Source organism: Triplophysa rosa, linkage group LG6 (assembly GCF_024868665.1).
Source record: "Triplophysa rosa linkage group LG6, Trosa_1v2, whole genome shotgun sequence".
Taxonomy (NCBI): domain Eukaryota; kingdom Metazoa; phylum Chordata; class Actinopteri; order Cypriniformes; family Nemacheilidae; genus Triplophysa; species Triplophysa rosa.
In genome coordinates this window covers 24,126,842-24,142,109 of record NC_079895.1, presented here as the reverse complement: position 1 = coordinate 24,142,109, position 15,268 = coordinate 24,126,842, and the positions used below count along the sequence as shown (strand labels likewise).

Sequence of the window (15,268 nt, the reverse complement as noted above, 5' to 3'; positions counted from 1 at the left end):
TGTATATATCTGCCTGTGTTGTGCACGTCAAAATGAAATATCTTCTTTTTATTTAATTGGCGGTTGGAAGTAAAATGAGATCACCCATATTGCATGTCATTTATTATTGCATTAAGTAGGCTGTATTGTTTTAAACAGCATTTGTTTATTAATCTACTTTTAAATATGTTATTCATAAAAGGTAGTATTCTATATACCGTTTTTACCGTTATTATGTTAGGTAAAATAAGTTTAAATCAAGAATGTTTTGAAATTCACAACATTTCAACAAGTTTTTCTCACGAATTTAAAGGATGCTATTGGACTGTTGAAGGTAAATGTCATTATTATGCGACTATGCATTACTTTACGGAGAGCTTACGAACTAGCTACGTTCTGCCTTAAGACCAAATGGTGCAACCGAATAACATACAGATTTAGTTACAAGCTAACTAAACTACTAGCTAGTAGTAGTTACTAAGCCTCTAGTGTGGACTTTACGTTCACGTTTAAGAAAGAACTTACGAATGGCTGGTGCAACCCTACCCTGAGCCTTCTGCTCGCGATGAACTTCCATGGTACACAGACAGTACACTGTCACGAAGCGAAGCTGTTAGCAGCTGTTCAGCTAATAGCGCTCAGACTGTTTGCGTCAGTGCATCAGCGTATGACATCATATTAATGCGAGAGTAATGTTCTCGCGTTACTTTCAGTGCATTCGCTAAATGATCTGTGCAGCACTTTGTAAACTCCGACACGCATCTCAAAACTGCTTCACACAACAGAGGTGGCCAGATAGGTGGCCATCCATCATTCAGGGGTAGCCGTGGCCACCCATGGCCACCATGTAGCTACGCCCCTGACTGATTTATCTGGAGTAATAAATGCGTTCTGAATATATTTTGGACGTTGCAAGACTTCCTATTACAATAGTTTTGATATTGTATTATAAATTCATCATCCTAACATTTGAAGGCAACTGTCAAGACCATAAATGTAGATGTCATGTGAACATACTGTATATCTTTCAAGTGAAGCTGTTCTTCTAGGATAAGTGCTATTACATTTTAGTTTAGAAGCCGTCTGTTTCTAGTTGGTGACGCAAAGCTTTACTCAACCTGCAAATAGCATGTTTTTCTCTATAATCACCAGGGGTATAGCGCAGTGGAAAGGTTGTGTAACTAAGGGAATGGCCAAGGTGTTCTAATGACTTCGTTATCATAAAGGTTCTTTAGACCCCTCACTGTTTCACAACTCTGAACTCCAAGTGACTTTTGATTTGCTTTGTAAAATATTACTGCTATAAAACTAGGGCCAATCTAATTGAAAAAGTATTGTAATTTAGAGCTGAAAAGTTCTTTGAAACTAGAAACTTTCTTTATGTCAATACAAGATGCTTGAAATCATATAAGATTGTAAGTGACATATTCTTAAAATATCCTTACCACTTACTAGCCCACATGCACACCTATACACTTTCTCATCTATGTTAAGTTTAACTGCGTGGACAAAAAATAGCACACTAGCTTATAACATTTTAAATGTCTTTGAATGTGTTTGTCTTAAGTTCAGTGTCGTTCGAGCCCAGTCTCATAAATTTCGTATAAATAACACGCGCATTGCATTATCGTGAAATACGTACGCCAAAGTTCAATTTAAATACGCCTATTTTTGCGTGCATATGATACGCCAATTTAGCGCGTGTGCATTAACCGGCAATTTGTCTTATTAACATGTCCCCTAACCCAAACCCTAAACCTAATGTTAGCGTGCGTGCATATTATAACCTCTACCCTAACCCAAACCCTAAACTTAACAGTATTATTTTCATTATTTCAGTGTTTCCTCTTCATGTACGTTTCAAAATGGCTGCTCTCCAGCGAGGTGCATGCAATTGATACATTGGCATATCATATGCACGCAAAATCGAACTTTGGCATACGTATTTCATGATAATGCAAGAGCGTGTTATTTATACGAAATTCATGAGACCGGGTTGGTCGTTCCCAAACAAGTGCTGAAAGCTGCTAGTGTCACAGAGCTGGCCCTAAATGACCTCTGACAGATTCAACACGTCTCTCTCTCCTACCTATCTCAGCTTACAATCCTGGCCACACCATGTCCCAGACGGGAAAGGGAGAGATATGTGGTACCAAGATACTTCGGATTATCTGCCATGCACACGACTATTGCACTCGGCATCTCATCATATATACCCGGACCTCTCTAGAGACACGTGTTCATTAATAAACAGACATTCTCATAAATACAGTAGTGGATGAAATATTTGCTTTTATTGCTCCCTTGGAATAAAATGGACAACACTAATCTTGTAAGGTATAAAATGATGTGGCGAAAAGGCAAACCAATGTATCAGGTTGTGTTTATTTTGAATGTACAAAAAATGCATAGAAAAACAAAAAGCATTTTTTTATTAAAGTGCCATTTAATTAATATTACAGTAGGCCTAATATAATTTAGGTATCAATATTTATTGAGCCTCTTAGTTATTGTACGTGTGTAATTTTTTTTCAAAGCTGAGCTTCAGTTTATACTCCAAACACACCAATGCAACATGTATACATTTTTAATGCATCAAAGATGTCAGTTGTCTAAAGTTGGACAACACTTTTGGCCACTACTGTATATTGTATATACACTATACATTGTTTTTGCATACGAAAACATTCCACATGAATTAAAATTAAAATACTTTACTACACAATACACATATAAGTTGTATTACGATAATTTCAGCTTTAGAGTCAGGAGAAAGCATCCAACTGCCCGACATAAATATAATGTACCTTAATATTGCTTATTTAATTTTTTATGTATTTTTGGAGTGTTGTTGTTTTGGCTGTCAATTAATTTCACATCAGATTTAATGTCAAGACTGAAGGTGACTAAAGGTGCTGTTGAACTGAATTAAATAAACTGACAGTGAACTGTTCTTGTTTGTTATTGCTCCGGGCCCACATCCTAAGATTAACATGCAATCATTTCAGAGTAAACTTAAAGGCGGATTTATAAATTAGAATGTCTGTGAGCAGGCGCTTTGCTTATGGTTTAAACAGGATGGGAAGGGAAAATGATTGGCATGGACCACTGGCTTCAGAGCTGAACTTATGAAGACAGAATTCCCAGCATGGATCAATCCGAGCTCTCTGGGCACCCAGCCACCCGTTAGCTTACAACAGAGTGATGGGTGTACAACCAGTGGAATGTGTTTACTTGTATTTTATCTTTACTGTACCTGTGATCCTCTCCCCAGAAACTGTCACATTAGATTATATATACTATTCACAGCTGTGCTGCACACTAATTGTTACTGTTAGTAGCTGCGGTTTTCCAAGTTGTTTACACTGTAGGCTACAAATAAACTTCATGGCAAGTATTATTTTGTTGTTTTCATGGCATAATCGCATTTCCCACAAAATCGTACTTGACAGCTTGACTTATAAATCACTATTGTAATTTCAGCATGGTAAATCCATATAAGGTATGGGTTTTAAAATATAATATAATATATGGTAGTTTTTACATGCTCACTCAGTAACTGATTTGCGTTCATTTTTACCAAAGAGCAGCTTTGAACACCTTTAGGAATCTATTTAAGGCTTTAGCTTGGTTTCTTTTGGAACCATATGGAAAAAGACTTTTAAGAAGGGAAAGAGAAAATAAACCAACGCTAATTCCAAGTGGTGAATTTTTATTCAAATAAATAGCCACATAAATACAACATTATCTCTCAGGTACTTTCACACAACCATGTGTAATTCCTCTCACTTTGTGAGCACACATACAGTAAAAAGCAAGCAAACCAGGGAAATATAACAAATACAAAACAGTTATTCAACAAAACATGGTGTTTCAAAAGTAAAAAGTAACATTAAATTAACCTCATACGTATCTAAACCAGCAGTGGAAACACTATTTTTAACACAAGCAATTGTCACTATAAAGTGCATTATTGTCAGACAGCAAATTAAAATGAAAATATAAAATGGGGTTCTTTAACAAAAGCACATGATGTTCATGTCTGTAGCTTTCCGATGTTTTAAAATCAAACTTACACCCCCAATAGATTTGTTCAGAAAACGGCACAAGTGTTGTTGGTGAGCAGGTGAAAAGGGAAAATGCTTAATACTGTTTCTTCCATTATCTTCACTCATCTTTTTCTGCACCGGTTTCAAACACTTGTTTTACGACCCAGTTTGCAAACACAGTTATTTTCTAAACTTCTAGAAACCATTGCACATACATGTTAAATTAACACTAGACAGACATGCAACAGGATTGTGGAAACAATGCTTCAAGCAAACCTTTGAGTTTCAACAATGGTAAAACATGATTGTTCAATATACTGTAAATTACACACAAACCCAGAACACTTCTAAAATCTACCTCTAGCACCTAGATGCAATGTTTCATACGCAGGTTTTAAAACGAATCACAAACATGTGTGGAAAATGGAACTCTATTGCTACAAGATGTTTTCAACTGTGTGTATATGTGTGCATTTCAAATAAAACAGCATGGTCCTCCTGAGACCAGCTCTTTAAAAAAAATCTATTTGCTTATCAAAGATTTGTTAGCTAGAAGAGGCAGCTACCGTATCGTAGCAGTAGAACTGCTTTTGGGAGATTCTGAACGCGCTACACTTCAATAAACGGAGAGCTTTGCACCACTGGGACATCTGTAGAAAACGCAGCCATATCTCCTGTGCTTTCTCTCTTTGGCTTTACCTATTTCTGCAAAGCCAACCTGGACACAAAGGCAACCTGTGTCACAAAGAGTATGAGCAGTAAAAATAACAGAGCTCGTTTTTCTTATGCTATCGCAGAACATATTTAAAATAATCTTGTACATACAATCATTACAAATAGAAATAGAAATCATGTTCTAAATAAGAAATAATAAAATAACACGATCAGGCATTAAGTACCTTTTGCTTTCCTACAGCTTCTTGTCCTGGATCTACATTTCAATGTGAAATATTGCACTATTCTCATAATCTTTGTTCACTGACTTAAAGGAAAAATATAAAATAAAAATGTACATCAGTAATGAGGGTCAGGGGACTCATATTCATACAGTTTCTGTTCCAATACAGCCTTCTGAGGTGAATTATCAGTAATGCAGGAGGTAGTGGTGTGACGGAAGAGTTTTTCTAACAATGTCTCCTATTTTCCTTAAGCATAAGTCATTGGTTGGTGCTGTATGGATCTGTATGAGTAAATAGTCTAGTGTCTTTGTCTGGACCTGACAAAACATAAAGCAGCATTAAAAGTCAATGTCACAAACAGCACAAAGACACACATTCACACAACTTTCTACGTGAACATCTATGCAGTACCTCTTGTGCTTATCTAGCTTAAGCCTGCCTTCATTTTCCCACATAGTAAGGCGCCTCCGCTGACCTCACCGTTGTACGCAAATCATTGGCCGCATAGCTTGGCTAATTTGCGCAACGCACGTTTTCACATCACAGATGAAATGACAGTATTATTATTCTTTTCTTGGTTTTTGGAAGTTTAGGATACTCTGTTTCAAAACATCAAGGTAAGGAATCAAAGAGGCAAAAAAATAAAAATGCAAAGAGCAATCAGCTTTGGTCTTCTCCGGAGATGTGAGAAACAAACAAACAAAATGAAAAGCTTAAACCCTGAAAGGAAATTTTTGGAAAAATCTGTACGGAAGACATAACAATTCTATTTTATATGATAAAAAGAAAAAAAGTCTTTGACATAATCACAGAGGCTAGTTTAATATGCGAGCTGATCCACTCGCAAATACTTTAGACCTTAGAAACACTCTATCATTCCCTGTGTGTAGTGGCCTGTTCTTTATTGCTATGCAGACAGGAGCAATTGACAAGGGTTTATGGGCTCGATAAAGAGTTTGGTTATTGCTTCTTCTCATTTCCTCTGGTCATTCCATCACATACAGACACAAACGTGGAATTGCGTGATGTTCCAGAGATAGTACAAGTGTCTTCTTTGCATCAAAAACTGAGCTCATCACCAAAATAGGATGCTGAAGTATGTTCTCTGCTCAGCACCATTGTCCGTCAGCTCATTCTGGACCAAGAGTGGTGGAGGCATAACTCTTAAGATTTATCAATCTTTCAATAAGTCTTCTTGCTTTTTTCTTTCTTTACTTGACCATGACACAGCTGCTGAGCTGCTGTTTTTGATGAGCACAAGCCAGTTCCTGGACATCTGCTTCTGGATCAGTGCTGGTGTTGAGGCTCCAACCGCCCTGGTGAGGCAGGAGGGAGAAAAGCCCCTGGGGCTGGATGCTGGGCTGGATCAGCAGGTGCTGCTGGGTCTGAGGGTGTGGTTGGAGATGTGGATGCTGGCTGATGTGCAGACGAGCTTCCAGAAGATGGGCAGCGGAAGCCACTGGAGAGAGGGATGAGGAGTCAAGAGACTGCTGCTGCTGCCACAGGTTGTGCTGGAGGGTGATAGAGGTCCGCTGGCATGTAGGGAGGATAGGCTGAGTGGGAGGGTTGGAAAAGAGGGCAGCGGGGGCAAAGAGATTGTTGGATGGAGGAGACGAGGGGAGGGAGAACAGCACGGACTGCTGGGGTTGGGACTGGACTTGTGGCTGAGGTTGATGTTGAATCTGTAGCATTCTGTAGAAGAAAATGAAGGGAATGGTCAGGCATGATCAGAAAATGTAGGCAGCATTTAGCAATCCTAAGTATTTGGAGGTTCTTCTTACCTCTGCTGGTGTAGAACCTCTTCCAACATGTTACGACGCTCACGAGGACCACTAGAGGTCTGGAGGATTGAGGGAGGACACATGCTTGGTCCCAGTGAACCCCGGCTGCCCCTGGAGCATGAGGTCGGAGGGCACACCTGTCGTGCCAGACCTTTGATCTTGTTCAACCCCAGAAGGCCTTTCGTACGTGTGTTCTTCCTCAATTGCTGTCTGAATGCTTTCAGTCCTAGAAAAATAAGTCACCACCGTCCTGTTAGAAACTTCATATGTTCAAGAATTTCAACAATATCAATGAAAGTTTGATAAAAAAACTAACCCTGTGTAAGGGAGGTGTCTGAAGCCCTACGGCCCTCTTGGAAGCTGGCTGCAAGCATACTTCCTTGGTTCTGTAGGAGCAGGTTGGAGGATAAAGCTAGCTGTGTCCCAGCAGGAGCTAAGGCTCCGGGGCCAGTCCCAGAAACAAAGAGCGTGGAAAGTTCCCCAATAGCATTGGAGAGAGTTGGGTTTGGGTTGGAAGAGGACTTCAGACAACTGTCAGAAGAAGCACCGTCTGAGGGGCTAACCACTATACCTGTGAGAGAAATTCAGGTTAAAAAAACTATCTTGGCATTAAGTAGAGGTCTCTCAAGACCACTTGTTTCTTACTTACAAGGTGGATTGCATTGGTGGAATCGCGCAGAGACTTCAGCCAGCGTGTGTCTGCGGGAGGTGGTGCTGGGCAGATGGGGAGCCTGGACCTGCAGCATCCCCTCTTCCTCCTCAAGGTCATGAGGCCGCACTTCTTCATTGATGGTGGTCTCCAGCAGACTGTTGGGTGAGATGGATCGGTTCCACATGAGCCCTTTTAGACTGGCTTCCACTGGGCAAACCACACGCTGAGGAAGGGAGGGAGGCATCACGTTAGCCACTGCCTATTTCTAATGAAGGAGGGGGGTTGGGGGTGAACTGCATATCTGCAATATGAAACAGGACAGGGAGTCTATTTACTAAAGAGAGGGGTCTATACGAGCATACAGGCTTGAAAAGTGGGATTGAGCGCAACAGGGACCGCAGGATCCTTGTCTACATTTTTCCATTGATCTTCCCTAATAGTGACTTCTGTGCTTTGTAAATTTCTCTTTAGAATATAGGTAATCTAGTTCAACAGTAATTCACCTATTAGGTATAATTTTCTTAAAAAATAAAGTTGAAGTAACAGTCAAGTCTGGCTTAATCTCAGAGTTTACACTAGGTTTGTCTTTGAATAGGTTCAAAAAACAATTTCTCTAGTTAGAAAATAATTTCTCTAGTTAGAAAAAAAATCAATGGGATTTTTATCTTCTGCCCCCTTCTGTTGTGTCTCCTTAATGCAGGAAAAGGCAACAAACTTTCAATTGCAACTCACAATCTCACAGAGACTTTAATACTGACCTGAAAAAGTCCTCCTTGTTCGCATTCGCTCTCCGAATGGACAGGAGTGTTCACCTTTGAGGCAGCATGAAAAGCGGACGTCCTTAAGCTTTCAGATGACTCCATAATCACCTTGAAAATGAGATGAACAAAGGAAGAGCTGAGTTAGCAAAGAGGGATTGAATCTCACACAGGAGACATACACAGAGCAGTTCTTGCTTTGACATTCACCTCCGGGGTGGAGGAATCGGATGCCGTCCTGGATCTTGGATTCCAGGCCCCGCACTGGCGGCTGAGCTGCTGGCTGCGGTGCTCCTTCACTCTTTCTAGCAGCAGGTAATAAATAGCTGAGAAGTGGTTGTAACTACTGTTCTGGAGAGACTGCAGAGAAAAATTAAAGATCTGTTTTAGAAAGGCTGTGTATGCTGAGCGTCAGTTAAACAGGTGTGTTTAAATGCAAAAAGACTGAGTGAAGAATTAACTTCTTCAGGGATCTTAACGAAAGGCAACACAGCTTGGCGGCTTAAAAAACAGATGCTACTGGGTTTATCCTTTTGGTGCCAGCAGTGGAGCATATTTAAAGCCACAGGAAGACAAATAGGATGGCTGTTTTATTCAGCTGTGACAAATTGACAATTTATTACCATCTTGGTGGATTATGGTGCCAATTTAGCTGCTGAAACAGCGCAACTACGAGAATAAAACAGTACTGGTGAACCAAATGTCTTGTTTGTGAAGCTACTTAGAAAACTAGATGGAGACACCAGCCAAATAGCATTGCATGTTCAATATTGTGTTGTCTTTCATTTGCAAGCCCCTTTTCTCACCTCCACAGTCCTCTGTCTGTCAATGCCCAGTGTCTGCATGATCCCCAAGACAGGTTCACTGTAGTCTCCCAGGTTGGAGTTATAGTCAGTAAGAGACTGGGAGAGGATCTGGTGGGGTGCGCTGGGGTCCGCTAACATCCAGCGGTGCTGCTTGATCTGGGCTATGCTGATTCGCTTGGCTGAGTCGACCACCAGCATCTTCCGAATCAGGTTTTCACAGTCTGGAAAAGGTGACATGAAGGTCTTGGTGAAAAAGGTTTTCTTTGCATGGCTTAGAATGACATTGTACACGAGGAGAGGAATCACTGAGATTTACCTTGTGACATAAAGAATGGTATTCTGAAGCGGCCCTCTGTAACTCTCTGTCGCAGGGCAGGAAGACTGTCCCCATCGAAGGGCAGGGACCCACACACCAGCACATACAAGACCACACCAAGACTCTGAAAAACACAAATTTTGAGCATTAATGCAATAAACTATAAAGTCAATAGTATTTCCAGATGGAAGATGTCATTTTAAACCTTTATGACTTTCTTTAATCACCAGAACACAAAAGAAGATATTCTGAAGAATATTGGTAACTGCTAATTGCTAACGTTTCTCAAAATATTATCTTTTGTGTTCCACAGACGAATAAATCATATACAGGTTTTGAATGACATTAAGGTGAAATAATTTATGTATGAATTTGTATTATTTTATGAACTATCCTTTTAAGAAATGGTCAACAGCTGTGTTATGGTGAGACTCAAACAGTACAACTAGAACATACCCAAATGTCCAACTGTGGTCCCTCGTATTCTTTGCCCTCGAAGACCTCCGGGGCAGCGTATGGTGGACTTCCGCACCATGTGGAGAGAGGCTCACCAGCATTATAAAAGTTTCCAAATCCAAAATCTGGAGGGTTGTAAAAAAGAAATGAGTTCTTTGTTGAACATATGGCTTTGATTACTTATAAGAACTGCCTTAAGCTATGCGAATGGTGAATTCTTCACGTAGTGTTACATAAACTGCTATAATGGATGAATTGTCTAGCTACAGAAAAAGCCTCTGTATAATTTCCCCGACACAGAGCAGACTACTCCGGTTACATAATTGAGAGTCATTATTTTATTAGTGATCCTAACCGTAAATAACGCAATTACTTTTCTTCTTAGTAGACCCGCCACTGAGAAGTATTTACAAGCCTGGCCCAGAAATGAGCGTAGTTTCTCTGCTCACCTGCCAGTTTGATGTTCATGTTGGCATCTAGCAGCAGGTTTTCAGTTTTGAGGTCTCTGTGGACAATGTGGTGCCGATGGCAGTAGTCCACCCCTGTCAGAATCTGCCAGAACTTCTTACGAGCCTCATTTTCACTCATCCGTCCGTTAGACGTCAGATAATCTGTAAAAAAAAAACGCATTGTAGGAAGGGAGCAGGTATCTCAATAGAAACATCATATAAATATCATATAAGTGTGGCAGGCTTGCAGTTTATCTGAGAAGGCAGACATTGTTTTCCCAAAGGCCAAATGTGAGACGCGTGAAGATACAGATATGTCATAGTGTTTAAACCCGCAGGTACTAAGGGAAAGCAGAGGTACGACAGCTAATCCCTTTTACAGAGTTATATAAAGCTTGAAATCCCACACCTGCTCCTCTCTGTGCTCACTCACTGAGTCAATGCTATGACGGCAATGCTGATCTAAATAATTCTCTCCTCATCCGTCGTATGCACCTGCCAGTCATTTCAGAGATTATCTTAATGAATTTATAAAAATCTACTTACCAAACATCTCTCCATTTTTTGCGAACTCTGTCACAATGTACAGCATGTCTTTGGTCTCCATAACCTGTAAAGATAAAAACATCTCTTGTTTAATCTTTTAACAACTCTTATTTGAGTTTGATAAATTTATACAATAAAAAGTATTTTGAGAAACATATTTTTTACATGGGAAAAAAAATCATCAATCTTACTAAATAAGCACTTCAATGAACCATTGAAAATGGTGAAGGCATGAAATATACACATTGCTTTTTGCATTCACATAAACGTTAACCTAAAAACACTCATGGAAATGTTTTGCGTCAAGTTAGTACCTAAATTATCTGAGCTCTGCTTCTGTTTCTAGCCAAATTTCCTCTTTCTGTCAACTCCTTTTTGACGGTTGTCGTTCATACATGACAGGGCGGTTTCCCATGATGTGCACCATTGCATAAGAGAGCAGACAACCATTTCATGAATGGCCTTTATTTTTAGCAGTAGGCCTACATGAACGCACACACATTTGACCCATCACTGCCAATAAACTGCCACATAATGACAGCCGAAACTTAATCTGTAATAACCTGTTTCGTTTGAACCATAAGACGCATTCAAAAGGATCCGAGATGTACACAAATGGAATTACAGTTGAACAATTAATACTGCATTAAACCTATAGTGTAAGTAAAAAAATACTTTGTGACGTCCTCACCCTTTTCGGGAATGTCATTGAACTTCCCAGGAGAGGCCTGAGGGAGAAATACTAAACGCTTACACGTTGCCAGCAGAAAGTGTTGCACAACTGGTTCTGTGCTTGCCTCTTTTACTATCTCCTGTGTAATCATCTATACACATACTCAAGACACTCAATACTTCAGGTCAGCTATGTAACGTGTAATAATACACGTAGCCAGGCAGAGAAACTGGGCAACCGCAGGAAAACAGCATTTTATCTCCAGATAAGCTAAACGTCCAGCCTTTAGTGTCGACCCAGAGGTGCTAATGATGTCACAGCTTCCTTAGAAACCCCGGTCCGTTCGGCCCACAGAGACATTTGCCCTACCATGGAAAATGAGGACCTAAGAGTTCAACTGATAGTTTTGAAGAGAACGAGATAATAGACTATTTGCACAAAGAGCAAAAGTACAGAAAAGTTTTATCATGAGGGGTCATGGGTCGCTAGATTCACATTTTTTATTCTGAGCGCTTTCTTCTCAACTCCCACTAGATCCTTTAGATAAACAGGGTGAGGGACTTTGCTTCAGTTATGAATGAAGAGGACAAAACTAAAGTTGACTTGAGTTGACTTTTCCAATCTGACGCGAGATTTTAGGGGGACTTTTTTATGGACCAAAGTCAGAGGCAAGATTCCATCTGAAGCCAACTGGAATCAGCTGAAAATCCTTTCGTTGAGTTTTTTAAACAAAATTGCTGATCACTTTTTATTTTAACAATACTTAAGACAATACTGGACCAGTAGGCTACAACCATGCAGCTCATATCAAACTCAATTCCCACAACTTCCCACTGAGAAAAAAGTGAGGTCAGACCCAAAGCAGCTTGCTTCCAAAAGTTTTGGTTTTCCAGGCATGTTTACACAACCTCAGTCCTCTAGTATAATCCACAAAATGATAATCCACATTTTAGCAAAACAAACTCAAGTGGTAGCTATGAGAGAAAGAATGCGCTGACGTATTTGCAGCCTGTATTTGCCTGCCGCTATTTGCATGTGTGTGTGCCAAGCTATGGTGTGAAAACAAGTCGAGGGATCAGATCAGATTGTAGTTCTTAGAGATTTTTCCTCCATACGGACAGTTAGCTTCACGTGACACTGTAGACACACTGCACTTTACTTCCACTAATGCGAATTAAGTCGTAGACTTAGACCCTGTATCCCTCTCACACTCTTTCCCTCTGTGCACCTCAGACAAATGTTTTGGCAATACAGAATGACATGGATTTGTCCAAGACATTGATATTTTAAAACTAATTTGTAAGTTGACAATTTACCATAAAACGTCTAGAAAGACAAAAAAATTCTAATTAAAAAGTGCCATAATTTTCTATGCTTATGCTTGAATCAGTCACTTGAATGAGAGTTTTCAATTGCATGCAATCTGTTTACGTAGATTTCACCACATTACGCACTTTTAGGTTTAAACATTGTAAAAAATAGTTTTACAATGTACTGTGGAGGACAGAGTTGCTATCCAAAAGCTGGACGCAAGTTAGTTGGTCTATTTATACATCACATGCTATCCAGATGCACTCTCAGAGAAAAGCACATCACGCCTGGCCAACAGTACTCTCACACATCAAACCACACTTTCTCAACTGACCACGCTAAAAGTACACACTAACTCTTTTTAACTGACATTAACCAGAGATTTTGTCAGATCAGTTAAACAGACAAACTCAACATTTGAACGTACCTGATAGAGCTTAATGATGTGAGGGTGATTGAGCAGTTTCATGATCTGAACCTCCCTGTAGATCTTCTCCAAGTTCTCAGAGTTCAGTCTTGTCTTATCAATTATTTTAATTGCAACCTGCATTAAAATATAATCAAATGCATCTTGTTTGTGAATTATTATCATTGTTACAATTTAAAGATAATCATAAAAATAACATATAAAGGTAAAAAAAAATATTTTATAGAAAATATGAATGATGCATAATGCCTACCTGTGTTTTTGTCACTTTGTGTCTGGCCAGTTTCACCACAGCAAAGTTTCCTTTGCCGAGTGTTCTGATGATTTCATAAAAGCCGACCTGTAGAGGCCTGGCCCCAGCTGGACTGGACTGAGAGCCCGTGCTGCTGTCTGTCATAATAACCATGATGTTGGATCTGTGCGTGTCTAAGTACAGCGACGTGTCAAAGACTAACTTTTAGTATGACCTGTCTGCAATGAAACATAAAATGCAATTTTACAAATGCGCACAAATTTGAGTGAGGTATTTCCAGCAATAGCATACGTAAAAAGTTACGCTGTTATTATTAAAATCATCATTCTTACACATGCAAACGCAAACCCATTACAACATCACATAGGAGCCTTGTAACACATTTCTTAATACATTCAACGTAAATATTTGATTTTGAAATATACATAAATAAATAAAAAGTTTAGCTCTCTAAAAATACACTTTTTATGAAACAAAATAATTATTTTTAACTTTATACTAATCACAAAGCAAAATATAAATATCAGTAAACATCCATAAGAAAAAAACATATTTATCAGAAATACATTTATCATAGTTTTCGTTTTTGCTGAATTTGACATTTCTACAGGTTATTTATGTCATCTGAAAATAAAAAATATCCAAAGTATTCTTACCTTCAACACAAGAATTCTACAGTCCTCCACAGTAGAAACGAGTTTTAAATATGCATTTAAAAGTCATTCCACGTGTCCTAGAAAATAATATTATTTCGTCCAAAATATTCAGCATATATGTTGATATTATTTACAATATACAACGAAATATACTTTTACGGAGGGAGCCGTAAAAGAAGCGCTACTATTTACAGGGTGCGCTCCCGTCCACCTGCGCCCCAGCTCAACTGAACTGCTCTGCGCTAGGCATGCGGACAAACGCTGCGGGCTGACAGTGGTGTGATGGGGAAGCTCCGCCCCCTCCCGCCATAACAAATTGATACCCGCCTCATTAACGTCACACTCGCGTCAAAGCTCGGAGCGGAGCGCGAGGCTGGGCGAGCGCACAAGGCACAAGTTGCCGAGCAACTGTGCGGGTTCGTCGTACGGTGACGTCAGTGCTGATGGAGGGGTTGCTTGGAGATGAAGTTGATGACGCCAGTGCCAGAGATGTGTCGCCGCTCTCAAGCTGTTAGTGTTATGTGGAGGGGAGAGATAAGGCTCAGGGTGAGCTCCACCTGCTGGAAGACACACGCGCTGTGGCGAAACTTTCCAGTCGCTTGTTGTTGTGTTTGTGAAATAGGCTATGGCATGCATACTGGAGACAGGGAATAAAAATGATTCATGAACGTAAACCGTTAACTTGTCACTGCAGTGCACATACTGCTTTGAATAAGTAGCCTGTACGTGTGACCAATTTGAAGGCTGTTTTTAATATTGCAACATATCGTGTTCATGTAATGTTTAATATATATTTACAAAATAGCAAGAAGTCATTTAGCGGATGCTTTTATCCGTAGTAATTTTTAGTGTATATATTACAGTGACAGTGGAGAACCCAAGCCCCTCCCCCAACACACGCACATTAAAATGATCTATAATATTTATTTCTTTTCATAAAACAAGTACAGGATAAAGATCATGCCCTGTAATCCATTTGCAATATATGTGGGAGGAATTTGCTTTATGAACAAAGTATAAAACATAAATAAAACAAAATGTAATAAACATATATTTGCTCAAATAGGCCTATTATGAATATGAAATACTAATGTTTTATTAAATGTATATATGAAGAGTTTGGAAACTCCGTTTTTAGAATTTTTCAAAAATCATGTTTTGTATATTTTTCTATTTTTTATGTTTTGTCTGATACTAATTTAGGGTATACCAGGTGACTCAATTAACCTTACATCATTATAATATTGTTGTTTATTA

General features: G+C 39.4%; 1 protein-coding gene across 1 annotated transcript; it reads right to left on the bottom strand.

Moving 5' to 3' along the window:
* Positions 1 to 3,674: 3,674 nt before the first annotated feature.
* On the bottom strand, positions 3,675 to 14,279 carry sik1 (salt-inducible kinase 1). Its single transcript, XM_057336169.1, has 14 exons — positions 14,012 to 14,279; positions 13,356 to 13,573; positions 13,103 to 13,219; positions 10,692 to 10,755; positions 10,146 to 10,307; positions 9,697 to 9,821; positions 9,241 to 9,364; positions 8,925 to 9,145; positions 8,329 to 8,478; positions 8,119 to 8,229; positions 7,358 to 7,583; positions 7,025 to 7,279; positions 6,709 to 6,934; positions 3,675 to 6,619 (listed from the first exon to the last, which is right to left on the bottom strand). Exons 2-14 carry the CDS (start codon positions 13,506 to 13,508, stop codon positions 6,139 to 6,141), a joined length of 2,415 nt encoding a protein of 804 aa, XP_057192152.1. The 5' UTR covers positions 13,509 to 13,573; positions 14,012 to 14,279; the 3' UTR covers positions 3,675 to 6,138.
* Between the last annotated feature and the right edge of the window lie 989 nt (positions 14,280 to 15,268).